Source organism: Malus sylvestris, chromosome 13 (assembly GCF_916048215.2).
Source record: "Malus sylvestris chromosome 13, drMalSylv7.2, whole genome shotgun sequence".
NCBI classification, from domain to species: domain Eukaryota; kingdom Viridiplantae; phylum Streptophyta; class Magnoliopsida; order Rosales; family Rosaceae; genus Malus; species Malus sylvestris.
In genome coordinates this window covers 3,410,536-3,430,920 of record NC_062272.1, presented here as the reverse complement: position 1 = coordinate 3,430,920, position 20,385 = coordinate 3,410,536, and the positions used below count along the sequence as shown (strand labels likewise).

Below are 20,385 nucleotides of genomic sequence, written 5' to 3'. Positions count from 1 at the left end.
CCTCACATTCTAGCCAGGCCCCTTCCTTCAAAGTATGTGTGATCACATTTCCAAAATATCGTCAGAAAATAAGCACCCATACATACATATATAGTCATGATGCAAATCCTAGTATTAATTTAAGCAACTTGACCTACGTCTTAGTCTCGCTCAACTTCATTTGTACTAATTGTATACAACAATATGTCATGTGATGATGCAAAAGAAAACACATGAGTTTATATATACAATTGGTGACACCTAAGAATATTCCGCTGGTCTATATTTTTTTATGACTTTGATGATGTTTCCAACATATAATTTTTATAAATCACAATTAAGACTACAAAAATATGTCAAACCAAATCTCTCCACAAAACCCTAACTTAAACGTCAACAGGGCTACCTCATATTCCTAGTAAGAGTTGGACCATCTTCTCTTATGGATGAAAGAAACGGCAGAGACTCCCTTTTGTGGTCATCATTTGGATGGGTCATTCTGTCAAATATCTGCTGTGGAGATTTTTGACCTTCACACAGAGATATGGAACTATGGAAGTGAGTAGAAAAAGCAGTGAGATAAAACCAATGATCAAGTGCAAAGATAATAATTAAGGTTGACAAATCAAATAAATTTTTCAAAGTGTTGGTAACACGATCCAATACATTAAATGTCATGATATAATACATTAGAATATTATTTTTAAGGAAAAATTAGTATCCGGTCCCTAGTTCTTACTGTTCATTGACTAAAACCTTATTAGTTCTCAAATTTTGATTCAAGTCCCTAGCATTAATGTGATAATGAATTTACATGTTTATTATATAATTTTTTAATATAAAAATTAGTAATTAATTTAGGGTTTAATACTCGCACCTATATTAAACTTCTAATTAATTTTCAATTCAAACATTTCCAAAATAATAAAAAATTAAATTAAATTAAGTTTGTACCTATTAGTTTTTTTTATATATAAAAAGATTCTCAATTTTTTAATCTTAAATGTACCCATTCATATAATTTTTCAATTTTTTTAATCTTAAATGTACCCATTCTCAAATATATCAATTTGTTATATGTAAAATGTACCCTTTTTTTAATATAAAATCCTTTCAAATTTTTTAATCCATGTTTAAACTTATATGGGTACATTCTTTTTCGTTGATTTGAGAATGTATCCATGTTTTGGTACAATAATTTTTTTTGTTAATTTTGGTTAATGTACCCATACATATATGCACACACACACACACAATATAATAGAGAGTATAATTTATATTTTATTATTTTTAATCCCATAAATTATGGGTTTTATTTAAAATCTCATTAATATAAACAATTACAAATTTCAATTTTTAATTTTTTATTTAAAAAATATAGTAACTTACATTATTACATTAATGTCAGGAACCTCAATCAAAAACTAAAAACTAACAAGGTTTCAATCAAAGAATATTGATAGATAGGGACCACATCTAAAGTGTCTCTATTTTTAAATATCGAAGTATTTGTATTATGACATGTACTGGAACGTATTTCTGATATACTGAAAAATCTCTTGACAAATGAAGACCGGCCAGTCGCCAGTGCTACAGCTACATCAAAAAGTTAAAAACCTTTGAGTTTAACATTAGTGAGAAAACCCCATTGATGACAGACATGCATATACACAAATTATAAAAATGATATTTTCCCCTCCTAAATTTAGGCTTCGTTACATATAAAATAAAACAATTAGGATGATGATAAGTTATAGATAATAACTAATAATCATGATTATTTATATATTTATCCTAAAAAAGATTAGTTGCAGACTTAGACATAAACAAATTGGCTAAAACAGTTTGATTCTTCTCTACACTTAAATTTGAATCTCTTCTTTCGTAATATCTGTCAGATTAAGATATTGCTAAAATAAAAAGATAAATAGGTGATAGCCAAGAAAACAAGATCACTAACAATTTATCAAATGTGATTTTTGCATGAGCACTTAGGATTATTAGTGTAGAAATTGCTTTCATCAAAAAGGAGGAATGAACTCCACTTAAATATGTAATCAAACTTATCCTATTCTGTACATGCAAACAAGTACTTAAGTTGAATATGTTATCAGTATTGTCATCCTTTTATTTATGGCAAATGTTTAACCATATTTGGACCAGCTGCATTGCATGACCTTAGTTTAATCACCTTTTTTTTTAGGGTTTATCTAATTTCGGTTCCAAACAAAGCCAAGTGTATTTACTCCACTAATATTGCACTTTAGTACTTTTTCTTTGGTAATAGCTTAGGGCTCGTTTGCCAAGTACTTTTAGATGACTGAAAGTGTTTTTTTGTGAAAATTATTTTTTGAACCAATCTTATAGCACTAAAGTGCAATATTAGTGGAGTAAACACTTGGAAACCAAAAATATTTCTCTAAAAGCGTTTTTAGTCATTTAAAAGTATTTCTCAAATTAAGCCTTCTTTTATGCAAGCAATATAATCTAATTCAAGACCTAGCATATTGGGACTAGAATAAATTTTCTTAACCACCTGAAATATAAATTTCATCGATACTAGAATTAACAAGTGCAGTTCTTCCATTGACACCTTTTCTTTTTAACGACTGTTATAAGCTACTTCTTTAGCTCTTTAACAAGATCCCGCTCAATTGTATATAGTTGGAGTGAGATTCATATCAATAACATATCAACCACAACATTAACAACACATACATATATAGAATTGATACGTTGTTAATAACATTGTCGATATGTTATCAATATGGATCCCATCTAGCTACACTTGAGGGAGAGGCCTGTTTTAGTGGCGTCAAGTGAAAAGAGCCCATTCTTTAACAAGGCCCTTTGGCAAACGCAAACGGTCATTTCACTTTGGTTTTTTCATTGAACAAGCTTGAAGTCGTCATTAATTGAAATGTGAGAACATATTTTATCAACTGAAAACACAAAACCTATAATTTAATTGGTTACATGATGTAGCAAAATTTACTAAATTAACAGAGTAGCTAGGGAAAACAGATGAATGAAATCATGGTCCAGTGGGACTTATGTCTTGTGTGTAGATATAGTCTGTGTGAGCAACCATGGACCTTCTCATCAAACACTCTTCAGTGTTTAATCCCTTGCAATCAGCCTCACCATCCAGGCTTCCTTCCTCCTACAAATTAAAACAAAAACATAAATTTTAATTAATTGAAATCAACATGCACCAGGATTAAGATTAACATGAGATAAAAAAAATTAAAGGGTAATTAACTTAGGGAAGTGATTTCTGCTATCTCATTTTCTCCTCTACACTCTTTTCTTTCTTTCTTATCTTTTTTGTTGAATCAAAGGAGAATCGAGAGACGGAAAGAAAGAAAAGAGTGCAGAAGGAGAAAATGAAAATGTGTAAATCACCATCCTTAACTTACAAGTGATGAAGATCTGATGGCCATATAAGAAGGAGAAGCAGCAGCAGAAGATGATAATGATTCATTTGGACCAGATACAGGCAACGTGGAGGCAGCTGGGATCTCTCTGGCTTCCGCTCTTGAAATATACAATAGAGAAAAGGCCAAAAGGAAGAACAAAATCTGGGCATTCGCCATTGTTTTGGTCGCAAAAGCTTCACAATTTCAGCACAGGTTAATGAAAAAGCTTCCTCCTTTATATGTAAATATTTATGGAGAACAACTGAACCCTAGAAATTTAAATTGGGTTTTGACTTTTGAATTTTGAGAGAGTAAATGGGCAATGATGGAGCGATGATTTTGTGAGCTGCTGCCATGAACGAGATATTATTGTGCACTGCTGCCTGCCTGCCTACTGTATCAGAGTGCAGAAAGTCAAGACGTTGGCCTTACCAATTAGTACAGGTCAATGCTGAGCCTCTTTAATTTCTTCTTCCTCCTAGGAAAAATCACCATTTAAAGACATCATTGAAAAGCGTTTCTTCTTTTTTATCTCCATCTGATTTGTTTAGTGTGAGTTTGTTTGGGTGACGGGGAGCTAGCTGTACTGTTTACCATGCAGCTGCAAGTGTACTTGTGTAAGATCAAGTCACATGCCTTGGCATGCATGTGATGGACACCTGTTCATGTTGGGAACATCTTGGTCACCCCTTCAAATAATCATTATACACGACTAGACAGAAAAACTTTGAAATTCATCTTGTAAAAATAAAATATCGTCATGTACTATTACTAATTCACATAATATAATAAATATCTTGATTAATAATGGATTTCAAATTAAAATATATTATTAGTAAATATATATGGGTCCAATAACATTAGTGAATTAGTTACATTACATGACACCTAATTCATAAACTAAACCCTTGGAGCTTAATCCTGTACCTAATGTGATTATCCTAATGGTCAAAGATTACTGCCTAAAGCCCCACAATTCCCTAAGCAGCATGCAGTGATGAGTGAGCCCTTCCACATTACCAGAGCTGGTAATTTAATAATCATACGGATAATGGTGTTCTTCAAAACATAATTAGTAATATATAATGTGATTATCGGGAGGGACGTCACAAAACTGTCGACCACGTTTGTAATCTATCGATCCCAGACCAAGCAAATACAAATTTGTGATTTCCTTCACTACTCACTAGTTTTGTCCCCTTGGGGCCAAATATTATTTTAGTGTACAATATTTATTTAGTTCCGATTAAAAGAAATTATAATCACACACATTTTGTCCACACACTTCAATTCAATTTTTTTTGTTGTTCAATCTAATAATAGAAAATGATCATTTTGGTTCCGGTCTCTAATCAACTTAATTGTTAGACAGAAACCTTATTTGTTTAAATATTTTGATCTAGGTCCTTAACATTATTTAAGATATTTAACTCATGCATTTATGTGTTTAATGCCCCACATATTATGAAATTTAAACAAATTCAAATAATATTTTTAAAATATAATAAATGCTTGAAAATAAAAAATAAAATAATATTGTTCTTCACAAAATTATAGCAAAGAAAATAATGTACCCACATAATTATTAACATATTAAAAAAAAAAACTATTGATATATTTTAAAACATATAATTAGCATGGGTACATTTAGTAAAATTAAAAATAGGTACAAATAAATAAATAAATATGGGTACAAATACAAATAAAACTTAAAAAACATGGACACAAAAATAAATTAATATATTTGTACGAATTAAAAGTGAAAAGAAAATTGGCACAAATAAAAAAAAAAAGGTTGCAACTTAAAAATGGGTACAAAAAATATATGATAAAAAATTTAGCCATAAATATAAATATACCAAATGATATTATCAAATGTAACATTTCTAACACTAAATGAACATATTTATAAATAACAAATAGTTTATTATTGAAATAATTAATGATGTTTATTAATACCTAAAGACCTTGATAAAAATTGAAAAGAAATAAAGTTCTAATTAATGGAATAGCAAAAAAATGGATGTGAACCTAATTAATAAATATGTATAAGAAAAATAATTATGGGTGGTTATCATTTCTCCCGCTTAATTGTCATCTTTTTAATAATTAAGAAATGATTAGTACTTGCATCCACTACATCCATGAATATTAAGGTGGATGCAAGTATTTTCCTTAAAGTGATTAAGGGTTTTATTTAGCAATTGGTAGATAACCCTAATGAGGAAAGCATTCTTCTCCACCCCCATTTCTTTTAGAATTCGAACACTTTCTCTTTCCTTAGTGTAATTTAGATTATAAACATGGTTTATATTAAAAAAAATTAATATTAATTTCGCAATTTCTTACCGCGAACATTGCAGGGCTAAACTGATGTATCTTATATGAAGCATTCAAAAGACATATATAAGAGAGCTTCTTCGGGAAACATGATTCCCATCTCAAAATCATGATTAAAATAAAAAAAGATAAAAGATGGTGCGTCATTTTGTTACTTGTTTAGACAGATTATGCAATCGAGGCCCGTTGACTGTGTAATATATGGCTTTGATCTGACAACTCTCTTATTTGGATTCGATTCTTTTCACCCACTAATCAGTAATTTAATCAAGTGATATTTTTGCTTTTCATTTATTCAAATTGACATGATATGAGGTCGAGAATGAAACTTGTAACTCAAATTGTTCAAAGTGTTTGTTTACGTTAACGCTCAAAAGTGGGATGTCAACAAATACTAGTTTGGTTAGTTATTGATGAATTAATTGATAATAAAGTTTAAGTGGTTCACTTTCAAAATTAGATTATGTTTACTGTAGTGATCTATATATATTTGATGTGGATTACAAATGCGCTATACAACAGTGTAATATTTATCTTCTTTTGTGTGTCTAGCCATCTATAAGGGGTACTTGACCCTGTGAGCCCAAAATGTCTTGGCTCTCAAATACTCCACCACCCTAGCATTAAATGAAGTGACATTTGTTTAGGGACATGTGGAGATAAAGTGACATTTGTTTAAGGACCGCTAGCAAACACATATCGAGCACTTCACTTGGCCCTAAGCAACCGAGAAAGAACTTTCCTGAGCACTAAGTCCGACAACCCTTGCGTCCCTTCATAGACTTCTTCTTTTGTTGATGGCCAAAGAGTGGGTTAGAGTCGACATCTGAGTAGGCCTGTCTATGGGGCTTTGTGTCGTAAAATTGTCAGTTTTGCCAACTTGCTTGAGTGGTTGAAAGTACTTTCTGGTAAAGCGCTCGTCTTCTTTATCAATACTTGATCCAAACTGGCATGTGATCATTTCTAGCAATCGTTATTCAGTCCTTGTGATAGTGCTCTGTCATCTAATTCCATTGGGAGTGGGCTCACTGGGCTTGGGTTTACTTTGACTGTGGGCCGACCGAGTCTAGCCCAATAAGTTCTAAGATTTTTTTTTTTTTTTTTTTTGTCCTCCTCATTTTTTTTTCCCGTTAGAATTATTCTGTAGTCTTCTCTTATCCTCCAAACAAAAACTTCATCAACTCTCTGTTGAAAGTTATCTCCAAAATTCCAAACTCTAATGATATTTTTGTAATTCCAGGCTCAATTGGGGAACCATGGCATTTTCTCCAACTCCCATCTCTGCTTTTTCCTTCACCAACATTCAGAAACTGCCCAAAAGGCTCTCTCCATCTTCTGCTGCCAACTCAAAAGGCATACCCAAAGACCTCATCTTTAACCATGATGGTTTAGCCACAAAGAAGCTTCTGGTACCGGTCACAACACTCGTCAATTGGTGCCCCAATTTCGGATGGAAATTTACCTACACCTGGAATGTCACTGTAGCGGTTTCTCAAGCCATACCACGTGTCTTAAGTCCTTAACTTTCTAGTGTGAGTGTGCGTAATTGGCTTAAGATACCGACACAGCGTAGGTAATTTCTCTCCGGGATTGGGGCTTTGTTTGGGTTGATATGAAGTGGGTTAATTTAATGGTTGAATGGGTGGTGGTGATGGCAGGCAGGGGTGGACATGGTGGCAGAGCTGGTTGGAGTGACATTGGGTCCAAAGGGAAGGAATGTGGTGCTGCAGAATAAATATGGACCTCCCAAGATTGTCAATGATGGTGAAACTGTACTCAAACAGGTATTGCACGCATAACCCACAAGTTTATCTTCCCTGGCTTTATCATTAGCCAATGGTGGGTTTTAGAGACTAATTACTTGGTATTCACAATTAATCAGATTTAACACAAGTATTTGATCAAGAAAGGAGCTTTCTTGTTAGTTGAAATTTGTAGAACCAAAATGTACCGTAGCTTTCATCAAAATTATGATTTCCCTCATCAGCTGCTTATCAATCACTGATTTATCTGAATTCCGTTGTCTTTACATTTTGCTCCTAGTTCACTACACCTTCATTTACAGCTACAGTCTGAATAGAAATTGTTGCTACACAATGAATACGTTGTTAAGTTTTTCGTGAGTTACTAATACGAGTGCGAAGGTATGAATCTGATTCGGTTTCTTTTCTTAACCGGCTTCATTTTCCGTTCTTTCTTAAGATTGAGTTGGAGGATGCTGTGGAGAATGTTGGTGTTAAACTGGTGAGGCAAGCTGGTGCGAAAACAAATGACCTCGCAGGAGACGGTTCCACCACAGCTGTAGTTCTTGCTCATGGTTTAATTACTGAAGGTGTGAAGGTATGAATCTGATGCCATCCATTGCTTTGTTTCTTGGACTAGAAGAAAGAAAGTACTTATTGTGATGGTTAAGGATCCTACATTGTTATAGAAAGGCTAGGTTGTTCTTAGATGTCTGTGACAACTGAGCTAAGCCGCATCGTATCCAAATACTATGTTTAATACCGCTATTAAACATGTCGTTTAATGGAATGCAAGTCGGCATTCAATTAAACTTTGGCAACTTTTTTGTATTGTACATAAACTTTCTTCTAGGTTACTGCAGCTGGCATGAATCCCATTCAAATTGCTCGTGGGATTGAAAAAACTGCTGTGGCCCTCGTTGCTGAACTCAAATTGATGTCCAGAGAGGTAACCAGATTTGTTTTCCTTCTTCTAATTGAAAGATTGAAAACCCCTATCGATCCAAGCATTATTGAAAATCATGAAAAAAGTATAGCGAAATGAAGACATTGTATTAGGCTGTACAAAAACATTTGAAGAAACATTTTTTAGTTAATTCAGTTACCATCCTACATATATTGCTATGCAGATTGAAGATCACGAGCTAGCAGATGTTGCTGCAGTTAGTGCAGGCAATGATTATACAGTTGGGAATATGATTTATGACGCTCTTCGTCAAGTAGGAAAGAAGGGTGTGGTTACCATTGAATCAGGGAAAAGTACAGAGAACGACCTACAAATTGTGGAAGGAATGCAGTTCGATCGTGGATACTTATCGCCTTATTTTGTCACTGATCGAAAAAAAATGATAGTGGAGTTTCAGGACTGTAAGGTAAGAAGTTCACGTTACTTATGGACTGGCATGCTCCCCGATGAAGTAATTAGACGTCATGAATTCTTTGTTTGCAGTTACTTTTGGTTGACAAGAAAATTACACACCCAGAGGAGCTGTTCAAAGTATTGGACAATGCAGTACAAGAAAAGTATCCTGTCGTGATAGTTGCAGAGGGCATTGAGCAGGAAGCTTTGACTCCAGTGATCAGAAACAAACTCAGGGGTGCGCTGAAGGCAGCTGCTATTAAGGCTCCTGCCTTCGGCGAGCGCAAAAGCCATTACTTAGATGACATTGCCATTTTGACTGGAGGTAGTAGGTTAAACATCGAAACTCAGATATTAAATGAGCTCCGGCACAGTTCTTCACATTGCATGTATTTTGCAGCAACGGTCGTGAGAGATGAGATGGGGATTGTCCTATATGATGTTGGGAAGGAGGTTTTGGGCACTGCTACTAAGGTTGTGATAACAAAGGATTCTACATTGATAGTTACCGATGGCAGCACCCGGGAGGCTGTAGAAAAGAGGGTTTCACAGATACAAAAGCTTGTTGAGGTACATCCGACATCTCTTGGCACTCTTCTTTGTTGCTGAAGTGTAGAAGGAACTCTACACATCGTTATTTCCTCTGTCAAATACAACACAACTAATTTTTTTCTTTTTTCAGAATACTGAAGAAGAATTTCAAAAGAAGATACTAAATGAAAGAATAGCAAGATTATCAGGGGGAATTGCTATTCTGCAGGTAATGAAAAGCTTAATGCACTTAGGCATCTTTATAATCTGAATGCCGGGGGCCTGACTTTCTTTCAAGATGACATATTGGTTCTCATAATTGATTCATAGGTAGGAGCACAAACACAAATTGAGTTGAAAGATAAGCAACTTAGAATTGAAGATGCTTTGAATGCAACCAAGGTAGTTTCCCGCTGTTCTTATTTTCGTAAGAAGTTGAATGCCAGTCGATAATGGTTGTTTTCTAACTGGATCACAATATAGGCAGCTATTGAGGAAGGTGTGGTAGTCGGTGGTGGCTGTAGCCTTCTGAGGCTCTCTAAAAAGGTGGATGCTATTAAAGAACTTTTGGATAATAAAGAACAGAAGGTAACCCCCTGCCACTCCATTTTTAATCATTTCGTGCTCGATTCATGCTGTTCAACCTGTTTTTACTAAGTTTTCATAGCCATTGTGGTCGTTTATCTGTGTTTGCGCAGATTGGAGCGGAGATCTTCAAGAGAGCTCTAAGTTATCCTGTAAAACTGATAGCTAAAAATGCAGGTGTAAATGGAAGTGTTGTAGTAGAGAAGGTCTCTGCATGTTAAATGCATTTTCTTCTCAAAACGTAATTTTAGATTTAGTGCACTTGTCATGCTTTCTGGCTGGATATCTTGAATCAAACTGTTCTACTGAGACTAGTTGAATTTTGCAGGTTCTGTCCAACGATGACATGGGGTACGGATACAATGCTGCGAAAGACTGCTATGAGGACCTAATGAAAGCCGGGATCATGGATCCATCAAAGGTTTTGTAACACTCAATGACTTTGGAACAAAATTTCTACACTTGATGACATAACTAAGCTAGAATCCGGCATTTTAAAAGGTTATTCAACATGAAAACGGTTCCTTATTTTTGGACAGGTAGTTAGATGTTGTTTGGAGAATGCAGCATCAGTGGCCAAAACTTTTCTGACATCGGATGCTGTGGTTGTCGAAATTAAGGAAACACAGCCCATCCCAAGAGGAATGCCGCCAAAACTGCCGGATATCCCAAGAATGCCTCCACCACCACCACCAGACCTGGCCAGTATCCCAAGAAGAAGAAGAAGGGCAACACCACCAATGCCCATGCCAACCACAGGTAGTTCCGTGCCTTCCAAACAAGGGTTTTTGGTTTCTATGGTTTTCCTGCTTCTCATTGATTTAATGTGGCTGTTGAAGGACAAGAAACTAATTCAAACGTCTGATGATTCAGGTGCTGGGCCCTTGGGCTTTTAAAGAGGGACTTGTAGCCCTATTGGTGAAGAGCACGCATTCCCACGTGTATGATACACGGTGTATCTGAGGTTCAAAGTTCGATTTTCTCCCGTCCGTCAATAGTGCTTGAATATAAAGAATGACTGTACAATGTAAATAGTTTCATTGTCCATCTAAAAGTCTGCAATGTGGGAAGAATGCCACTCGCTGTTCATATGATACACTTGATTGTTTTTTTGTACAAGATTGACGCGTCATGGGCATTAATCTTTTTGTCCATGATCAAATTTCTCATTAATTATGAGGTAACTAGTTCAATGTAACTTTATTTTTCGTTATCAATATTCAATAACCTCGTACCTTGGAAGTTTTTTATGAAAAAAAAGTTTATTTATGCAAAATCAGAGGGAGAGAGTATTATATATGCCAAATTGCATCAAGTGTGTTTTGATACGTGCCCCAAGAAGATGGAGATGGAGACGGAGACGGAGACGGAGACGGTTGGTGCTAGAAAATGATGGTATGTATACATCTGAGCGCAGGCAACCAATTTATTGGTAACAACAGCCAAGTGGGCACCGATGGTAACCCCCTCGGTGAGGTCTCAGACCTCTTCGGTGAGGCCTCAGGCCTCCTCGGTCCTCACTCCTCACCGACCGAGTTTGTCATCCTGATACGTGATGACATTTGAGGCTTTTATTGCTTTCGTCGGCCTAAACAAAAATTCTGTACTATTAAATGTGCGTCTGAAAACTTCCAAATAATGTGAGGAGTGAGTCCGATCCATTTATAAGATGCAAGGACCATTAAACCCTCTAAGCAGGAAATTCTTTAAGCAAGTGCCAAATCGCAAAGTGTTTTACCTTTGTATCATGAAGTTCATTTGGCTTTCCAAACTTGAGTTCAGGTGTGATGAATTCAAGACACGAATGTTTTCCTTTGCTTATTTTTGGGCATGTCTCGCCCTTAAATTCACAATTCCGCGCGATGACAACTAATTTGATCAACTTAGTGTTTTATGTTTTGTTGAAGTTTTTTTTTTTATTGAGAATATCTAGAATGCCCTTGTTGATGTTTGTATTGTTTTTAGTAAGTAATAAAACCGCTATCGTTGGTCTAAAATAATTGTGACAATATCTGGTACCATTATGAGGTCGGGTGAAATTTAAAGGCATGGTTCCGCTTGTTTGTGAGAGCTATCATGCACGTAACGTAATTAGATGGCCATATTGATGATTTGATAATAACAAGTGATTTTCACACTCTTTTTCTTGGAATATGATTCTCTTCTCTCTCTCTTTTTTCCTCCCCTCCCCTTCCCTCTTATTTGAACGGTTACGGTTAAGTCACGTCAACATCTCATATTAATTTTTTATAAAAAGAGAAAGACAAAATAAAGAATGTGAGAAGAAGGGATGAGAGAGGATGGAAAGAGAAGGAAAGAGAATCATACTCCCTTTTTCTTTCGCTTATCTGTCTTGTTATATTAAAAATTAATTAATCAAATTAGAAGTAATATTACGTTTGGATGAACAAATTTAAGATTATTAAGAAATTTAAAAAGAAAGGAAAAAACCGTTTTACCACACTGACAGTAATTTTTAATATTTATATAGTTTGATGCGAGTATAATTTTTTTTATTAATATTAATAATTTATCTCAATAATACGCTAGTTTGTGAAAAACGAAAATTGAGGTAAAAAATGAAAAGAACGAGAGTAGAAGAAGAAAGTAGTAAAGATCATTAGTGTTTCTCATCTTTGAGAATTTTTTAGTTGTGACAAGAATATGGATTGTACAACATGTGTTTTTATGTAAATGATGAAAAATTTTAATTTTTAACTTATTAACATTTTAACACACATAATCCATTATTTATATAAGGACACATGGTAGACTACCTCGTGTGACTGTTACACTGAAAAATCTCTCTCTCTCTCTCTCCAGGCAAGAAAATGACACGTGCAACTGCAAGAACATCACAAAGCACACCATCCCAAAAACTGGAAATCCCCTCTCCCAAATTCCCAGAAAATTTCTTTGTATTTTTGCTGCCGTTCTTGCCTTCTTTCTTCTCCTTTATTTTTTCCTTTGCTGCGTCCTCACCTCCTCAGCTTCTGTATAAATGTCGTCGGAGCAACGCGATCCTCTCACCAGCTGAAATTGGAAAAGAAAAAAAAAAACCCCAATTCGGATCTTCCCGTTTGCCAATCAGGAAATAGAAAGATGTTGATGATGGGATTGAGCATCCAGAGCTTACTGGATTTGGCCGTGGCCGGAATTTCAATGATGGTCGGGTTGGGGATCTTCGCGTTTATCGCTTCCATTCTTTGCTCCGCCGCGTTCCTGCACACCGCCAGCGCCAAGGACGTCTCCTCTTGATCCCCCCATTACTTGAAAGGTAACCATTCCCAATTTCAAATTGAGATTCAGCTTCGCTTCGGCTGCATAAATCTTGATCTGGGTCTTCATGAATTGATGCGATCCAGGTTTTATCTCCGTCGAGGTGAATTTTTTTGTTTGATTGATGATGTTGAATTGGTAGATTTTGCTATGAACTTTTCTTCGCGATGTGTTTTATAGGTTTACCGTAGAGCATACAGAAGGAATGACATGGTTGGCAACGAGTATTGATTCAATTCAAATGTAGCTCTGATTAGTGGTTCTGGTTTTGAAGATTTTGTAATTTGTATCCATAACAATTGCAGCGAGGTTGTTCAATAAAAAGTCTCCTCCTCTGTTTGAAAAAATGCAAATACTGTACAAGTGATTTCCGCACATTTTTTTCTCTCGTTACGCAATCGCGTTTAAAATATGCGTACCATTTTTGTCATAAAATACTTCAACATTAGTCACAAAATTGTAGTGAATTATGAGACAAAATACAGTGATTAATGTGAAATTACGAGTTGTCATGTTTTTCTTTGGGGTAAAATTATGCTTTCTAAAAGACGCTAAGCGTTAGCAATGGATTATGAAGCAAAACTCATTGATTAATGTGAAATTACGAGTTTGTCATGTTCTTCTTTTGGGCTTTCTTGAATACACCATTCCCCGGATCCCATCCGGATCCGCCACAAAACCCAACGGCCTGTAAAACCCGAGAACCCTGGGTTCCGAATACAAAGCAATATTACATATCCCTTTCCCTACCAGCTCCTCTATCAACCTCTCCATCACCGCCTTCCCCAGCCCCAGCCCCTGAAACGACGGGTCCACCACCACGTCCCATATGATCGCGTTGAACACGCCGTCTCCCGTCGCCCTCGCGAACGCCACCGGCCGCTTCGTCTTCCTGTACTCCATCCACAGCAGCGAGTCCGTGTGCTCCAGCGCCGTCCGGATCTTGTCCGGGTCCCGCTTCGGAAACCCGACGGCCACGAACACCTTGTTGAGGTGGTCCAGGTTGAGCTCCGCGATCGTGCGGTGGAGGTTGAAGCCCCGGGTGTCGAGGTCTTGGTCGGAGATTGAGTATTGGTTGGTAGTTAGGGAGCGGCGCGACGGGGTGAGGCTTTGCGGGGGAGTGGGAGCGGCGCCGGTGCTTCTGAGGCGGAGACAGGGGAGGGGAGCGGAGATAGTGCCACGTAAGATCATGTTTGGGAAGAGGTGAAGTGATAAGTTGGATAAACGAGGGAGAGAGCAGCATTGGGTTTTGTATGGATGCGCTGTACCGTGGTCAGTTTGTGGTGGTGAGTCGCCCTTCGTGGATACAGAAAGCCTGCCGACAAACGACGTCGTTATGACGAAGTAACTTCAACGGGTAAAACATAAGTGGAAATGATAAAATGAACTGTTTGAATGTGTTTTTAAAATAATAGAAAATGTTTTTGATGAAATTGACTTTAGGTTTCAAAAGCACTTTAATATTTTTTAGAAGAAACATCAGATATGTGATTCCTGTAAGAAGCACTTAAAATATTTTTTCAAAATCTACTTGGATTTCTACTAAAAATTGATTTAAAAAATATTCTCATTAAAAGAACTTTCAGTTATTTGAAAACTCTTAAAAACGAGTCCAAAAGCATTGTACATTGTGTCTAATAACACTATTACTTCAGTGATCGACAACTATTTATCACCGATATAAATCGACTATTTGCTATAACAAACTAATGAATGAGGCTTAATGGTTGGGTAGATCGGATTAGGGATGAAGCGAAAGATATGTATGGATGTGGGTATCTCTAAATAACAAAGTTATAAATTAAAAGTGAAACAATTTACTACACAAAATCTTATATTTTAATCTATAAAAAATTTCTAGAATCTACAATATCACTCTATGGGTTTTCATGTTTTGAAGCGTTGCACAACAACTTCTTTACTAATACCATCAAATATTTCTCTATCAAATAATCATATTATCATTCATTCATTGATTTTCTATACATTTTTTAAGGAAAATTAATGAAAATGACTTGAAAACTTTGAGTTTTAACGACAAAGACAAAATAAAGGGCAAAGTGAATAGTATCATGATTAACATTTTAGTGTAAAAATATAATTTTTTTGTTAAAATGAACATTACCATAAATTTTTCGTTAAAATTCCCTATTTTTTAACCAAAAAACTAAGTGGGAGCATCTGGGGGCAAAGTGGCTCCGTCCTTTGGTGGGATCCACTCGTGTGGCAATCAACACACTAACAAAAATGTTAACGAAAAACAAAAGGAAGGGTCAAAATTTTGGACAAGGATGGTCTGCCCTCCACTTTCGGTGCCCTCCCGTGCCCTTCTATTTTGTGTGGTCACGGTTAAGTCACGTCAACATTTTATATTTTTTTTATAGATATAATAAGATAAAAATGAATAGTAATATAAAATGTTGACGTGGCTTAACTGTAATCACACAAACGGCACAGAAAGGGCACCAGAAGTGGAGTGCAGACAGTCCTTGTCCCATAATTTTTCCCTGACCATTATACCGACCTCACAAAGAACCCTATTGTAGTGTATAGCATGTACTCGAAATAGATAGTGAAATATGCAATTAAAGTAGGGACTTGGATTGTATATAGCATGTACTCGAAATAGATAGTGAAATATGCAATTAAAGTAGGGACTTGGATTGTCTGCCCTCAATCATTCTATATTCTTCCCATTTCTTTCTATTTATGTGGTCACAATTAAATCACGTTAATATTTTATATTTCTATTGTTTTTTATCTTATTATTTTTATAAAAAAATCAATATAAAATGTTTACATAACTTAACTGTGACCACATAAATAAAAGAGGGTATGAAGGGTATGAGATGAAAATGGCAGACAATCCAGATCCTTAAAGTAGGGGGTTTAGCTTACAAATTAGATATGAATGTGTCATCAACACACTCTTTTTTACTTTACATATTTTTTGTTAATTCATATTGTTTGATGTTCTTTAATTTAATCGATTCGACGATTAAAAATTAAAAAAGTTATAAAAAATAAAAATAAATGTATAGATATTACACCCCATTAGATATTCCCACTTAGTATTCTTGTGCATTCTTGATTCTTCTCCTTCGTTTTCATCTCTCTTTGACGAGATAAATTTAGATATTTTCCCCCCTAGCTTGCGACAAAGCCGAGGCAATTGAGCTACACATGTCGGATGCAATCATGTAAAATTTAAAGCAACGTACATCATATAGATTCATGGTGGTATTTTAACCACGTTTCGAAATTCAGAGACATCTTTAAGGTGGACTGTTGCAAGATAAAAATAAGGGTAAATTATATTTTGGACTTGGATTGTCTGCCCTTCTATTTCGGTGCCTTACCCGTGCCCTCCCGTTTTGTGTGGTCACGGTTAAACCACGTTAACATTTTATATTGTTTTTTTTATAAAAATAATAAAACAAAAAGAAATAGTAATATAAAATGTTGACGTGACTTAACCGTGACCACACAAACAGGAGGGCACAAAGAGGGCACCAAAATGGGAGGGCAGACAATCCAAGTCCTTATATTTTACCCCCTCAGGTTTGGGGTCGATTTTGGGAACTTTAACGAAAATCTTCTGATACTGTTCACTTTAACGAAAAACCACATTTTTACACTAAAAAGTCAATCCTGGTACTATTTACTTTACCCTTTATTTTGTTCTTATCATTAAAACTCAAAGTTTTCAGGTCATTTTCATTGGTTTTCCTGTTGATTTCAATTCCTTATAATATCTTTAAAACATTTCACTTCCATACTTCACATACTATTTTATTTCAATATAGTACCTCCGTTATATTTTTCATTTATTGATTCGTTAAGAGCTGACGTGGCTGCCACATTTGTGCTAACGTGGCTGCCAAATTTATGCCACGTGGCAACTTTTTTTTATTCATTTAAAATATTATAATAATTTACTCTATTTATTAAAAAAAAAACAAACCTATCTTCTTCCCCAACCCTTCCCTTTCCCTGCATCCCTAACACCCTATCCCCCGCAACCCCCCACCCCACCTGTCTCTTACCTAATCACCCTCACCCCTTTTTCTCCCTTCTCTCATATGCAACCCCACCTATAACATCTCACATCACCTACAGGAGTGGATCCTGTAAGCCTTATATGTATATTCTCGTCTCTACCTAGCACGAGGTCTTTTGGGAACTCACTGCTTCGGATTCCATTGGAACTCCGAAATTAAGCGAGTCCGCGCCAGAGCAATCGCATGATGGGTGACCCATTGGAATTTCTCATGTGAGTTTCCAGATAATAAAATCATGAGGGCGTGGTTGTGGCCCAAAACAGACAATATTATTCTACAGCGGAGTCGAGCCGGGGATGTGGTGGGGGACCCGGGTCGGGATGTGACAATTTTGTATCAGAGCCAATCCCTGGTCGGAAGTGTGCCGACGAGGATGTCGAGCCCCTAAGAGGGGTGGATTGTAACATCCCACATCGCCCAAGGGAGTGAATCATGTAAGCCTTATATGTATATTCCCATATCTACCTAGCACGAGACCTTTTAGGAACTCACTGGCTTCAGGTTCCATCGGAACTCCGAAGTTAAGCAAGTCCGCGCGAGAGCAATCCCATGCTGGGTAACCTATTGGGAATTTCTCGTGTGAGTTCCCATAAACAAAATCATGAGGGCGTGGTCGAGGCCAAAAGCGGATAATATCGTGATACGGCGGAGTCGAGCCTTAAATGTGTAGGGGCTTGAGCTGGGATGTGACACCACCCACCTTTATTTCCTCTACAACTCGCACCCACCCTCCCTCATGATTTTAATCTCGTCGCCCCCCGATCCATCACTTCGCTGATCTGGACCATGGTGGTGGACCCTCCGACCCATTTACCCGACTCTAAGTCGATCAATTTCGCAAGCTTCAACGATTCCTTGGTCTTCTCCAATCGTCGTGGAGATCGCCGATTGTGACCAAACAGTCCTATGGGAGGTAATAGGTTTGCAACAGTGGGCACGAGGGCAAGGGATCGTCAGAGCTGTGGTGGGCATCAAGGGCGTTCTGGTGATTTTGAGGGGAGGCGGGAAGTGAATGATTGGGGGTTTGGGGTAAGAGGAAGAGGCTTCCGTTAATGGAGAAGTCGACGAAGGTATCAATGAAAGAGGATAGGAGATTGGGATTATGGGTTATGTTTGTTGCTGAGAAAATGATAGGTTTTTTTAATTATTTTTTACCTTTTCTTTAATTAATTATTTTTTAAATGCATAAATTTTTTTGCCACGTGGCATAAATTTGGCAACTACGTCACCACAAATGTGGATCCTATATTTGCCACGTCATCATTTAACGGTTTACTTAAAATATTTTCTAACAGATGTATGAATTTGAAATAAAATAGTAGGTGATGTATGAAAGTGAAATGTTTTAAAGATGTTGTAAAAAATTGAAATCGACCCCAAACCTGACGAGGTAAAATGTAATTTACCTTAAAAATAACCATCCAAATTCAAAGAGATCTTATGGTTTAACTGTTGAGAGTTAAACTCCTTTTTTCTGTTATGATGCGTTATTCTACTATAAACTAATTTGATCGAACTAAGTTTTAAACTTCCGAATGCATTTAGAATAAGACCATCCGATGTAGTTTAGTAGGCTAAACTCTTTTTATTGATAAAACGGTAGTCTACAGTAAACTAATTTAAGCGGAGTAAGATTTGAACTTGAATCTATTACAAAGACACCACCCTCTTTAGTTCGTGTTTGTGCCAGTTTTCTCAATTACAACACTTTGATTGTTAACCACCGCCAAATATGCATCTTAATTAACCTTAAACTCAATACTAATCACACTAATGGAAAGCTAAATTCTCCTCTAACCCTCCGATTAATCTTTCTTAATTACCTTAATTGGCCGCTCAACTGCAGTCCAAACTTCACACCTGACTTTCAGCACTATCTGCCTTGTGCAGCAATTCCTCCTCCTCCTCCTCCTCCTCCTCCCCCTTTTCTCTGACCCTTAATCTTTCATCCTCTCTCTTCTTCTCCTTTCTGCAAGTCACTTTCTTATCTCTATCTGCATGCCTGAGCCGCCATCCGCCGCTGCGATTTCTGCCGCCGATCCCACGTGGAAGTAGTACTTCTTCACGGTGGCTTGGGCCGGAGGAGGCGTCTGAAACCATGGAGTCATCACTCTCACCATCATGACGATCAACAATACAGTTCTTGCCATTGATTTTTCCACCCCCTTTTTTACGATCACTGATATTGTAGTAAACTTCATTACTTTCGCTACGCATGGTGGGGGAGCCAATATACATTGTCCATCCAGACTCGCTACTCCCACTCCATTTCTTCGCATCGCCTCCAACAACTTGGAAAGACTCCATTCCACAGAGACACAAAGCTCGGAAGCTCACCCCCAACAACTTTTGAGATAAAAACTGAAAACGAAATGATTAACGAAGCGAGCTCGAGTTAGGTAGAAACTTTTGAGACAAGATGTTATGACTCTTATCATAGAATGGGAATGCACTTATATATCAGTTTGTTTATTTGCCTTCAACTCTCACAGAAAGGACAAAGAAATCCATCTCAGGACCCCCTTCCCTCTCTTAATTATTGAATGAATATTGCCAAGGATGCGTCACCACCTGGCAAACCTATCACCATATTTTCCATGGTCACTACAGGACAAGTTCTTGGATAAATGGTGTTTCAATACGTACAGAGATCTTCTTCGGATCTCATTGTCCGGAATTCAATGACAAAATTGAATTCGATGATTCTCATTAATTCATTTTGCTAACTCATTTCATACAAACTAATTAAGAGCTTTAGTTTATCTTTCGCACAAACTAAGAACCTTAATTGTCTAGTTCTTAAGCACCGAATAATGAGGTGGAATATCCAAATTCATTCACAACTTACATGTGAAAAATAAATGGGCAGAGCTAGGTAGCTCACTTGTCGCCGTCATCTGCTCTCTCTCTCTCTCTCTCTCTCTCACACCCTTTACTTCTGTGTGTTGCTTATAAATAATGACCAGTTTTTGGTTGGGGAACAGGCAGGCCTCTATTTAATTGGAGAGTACATATTCAACTAGCTTTCAATCGTTCGAGGTTTTAAGTTCGACCCACATGAATGTAATGGGCGATATATATTTGTGATA

At 36.6% G+C, this 20,385-nt stretch overlaps 4 protein-coding genes and 1 long non-coding RNA gene across 7 annotated transcripts; 2 read left to right on the top strand and 3 right to left on the bottom strand.

The window, feature by feature from the left end:
• Window positions 1-2,846: 2,846 nt before the first annotated feature.
• On the bottom strand, window positions 2,847-3,915 carry LOC126594924 (phytosulfokines-like). The gene is made up of 2 exons (XM_050261194.1): window positions 3,399-3,915; window positions 2,847-3,142 (listed from the first exon to the last, which is right to left on the bottom strand). Exons 1-2 carry the CDS (start codon window positions 3,573-3,575, stop codon window positions 3,014-3,016), a joined length of 306 nt encoding a protein of 101 aa, XP_050117151.1. The 5' UTR covers window positions 3,576-3,915; the 3' UTR covers window positions 2,847-3,013.
• Window positions 3,916-6,862: 2,947 nt separating this feature from the next.
• LOC126594921 (chaperonin 60 subunit beta 4, chloroplastic) lies at window positions 6,863-11,154 on the top strand. Of its 3 annotated transcripts, none has more exons than XM_050261189.1 (14): window positions 6,869-7,147; window positions 7,397-7,522; window positions 7,941-8,078; window positions 8,334-8,429; window positions 8,611-8,853; window positions 8,931-9,165; window positions 9,241-9,410; window positions 9,523-9,600; window positions 9,702-9,773; window positions 9,855-9,959; window positions 10,070-10,162; window positions 10,285-10,377; window positions 10,496-10,715; window positions 10,830-11,154. In XM_050261189.1, the coding sequence occupies exons 1-14, from the start codon at window positions 6,995-6,997 to the stop codon at window positions 10,850-10,852; spliced, it is 1,845 nt and encodes a 614-aa protein (XP_050117146.1). In that variant the 5' UTR covers window positions 6,869-6,994; the 3' UTR covers window positions 10,853-11,154. The 3 variants fall into 3 exon arrangements, 2 of the variants coding, with proteins under 2 accessions (XP_050117146.1, XP_050117147.1); XM_050261190.1 differs by lacking the exon at window positions 6,869-7,147 and adding an exon at window positions 7,167-7,311; XR_007613472.1 differs by lacking the exon at window positions 10,830-11,154 and having other exon boundaries at window positions 6,863-7,147; window positions 10,070-10,197; window positions 10,496-10,538.
• Window positions 11,155-12,621: 1,467 nt separating this feature from the next.
• On the top strand, window positions 12,622-13,582 carry LOC126594925 (uncharacterized). The gene is made up of 2 exons (XR_007613473.1): window positions 12,622-13,233; window positions 13,416-13,582. It is a non-coding gene; the product is annotated as an uncharacterized LOC126594925 (long non-coding RNA).
• A 222-nt stretch (window positions 13,583-13,804) lies between these two features.
• Window positions 13,805-14,517, bottom strand: LOC126594923 (serotonin N-acetyltransferase 2, chloroplastic). The gene has a single exon (XM_050261192.1). It carries the CDS (start codon window positions 14,424-14,426, stop codon window positions 13,848-13,850), a length of 579 nt encoding a protein of 192 aa, XP_050117149.1. The 5' UTR covers window positions 14,427-14,517; the 3' UTR covers window positions 13,805-13,847.
• A 4,633-nt stretch (window positions 14,518-19,150) lies between these two features.
• On the bottom strand, window positions 19,151-19,603 carry LOC126596762 (protein SOB FIVE-LIKE 3-like). Its single transcript, XM_050263428.1, has one exon. The coding sequence runs from the start codon at window positions 19,601-19,603 to the stop codon at window positions 19,151-19,153; it is 453 nt and encodes a 150-aa protein (XP_050119385.1).
• Window positions 19,604-20,385: the final 782 nt, after the last annotated feature.

Bases quoted from the DNA above. Each gene is read 5' to 3' on its own strand.
- LOC126594924 (XM_050261194.1), bottom strand. From the start codon at position 3,575: ATGGCGAATGCCCAGATTTTGTTCTTCCTTTTGGCCTTTTCTCTATTG. The intron at 3,143-3,398 runs GTAAGTTAAGGA...TTTAATTTGTAG, and splicing joins CCATCAGATCTTCATCACTT to GAGGAAGGAAGCCTGGATGG.
- LOC126594921 (XM_050261189.1), top strand. From the start codon at position 6,995: ATGGCATTTTCTCCAACTCCCATCTCTGCTTTTTCCTTCACCAACATT. The intron at 8,430-8,610 runs GTAACCAGATTT...ATTGCTATGCAG, and splicing joins TCAAATTGATGTCCAGAGAG to ATTGAAGATCACGAGCTAGC. The intron at 9,960-10,069 runs GTAACCCCCTGC...GTGTTTGCGCAG, and splicing joins TGGATAATAAAGAACAGAAG to ATTGGAGCGGAGATCTTCAA.
- LOC126594923 (XM_050261192.1), bottom strand. From the start codon at position 14,426: ATGATCTTACGTGGCACTATCTCCGCTCCCCTCCCCTGTCTCCGCCTC.
- LOC126596762 (XM_050263428.1), bottom strand. From the start codon at position 19,603: ATGGAGTCTTTCCAAGTTGTTGGAGGCGATGCGAAGAAATGGAGTGGG.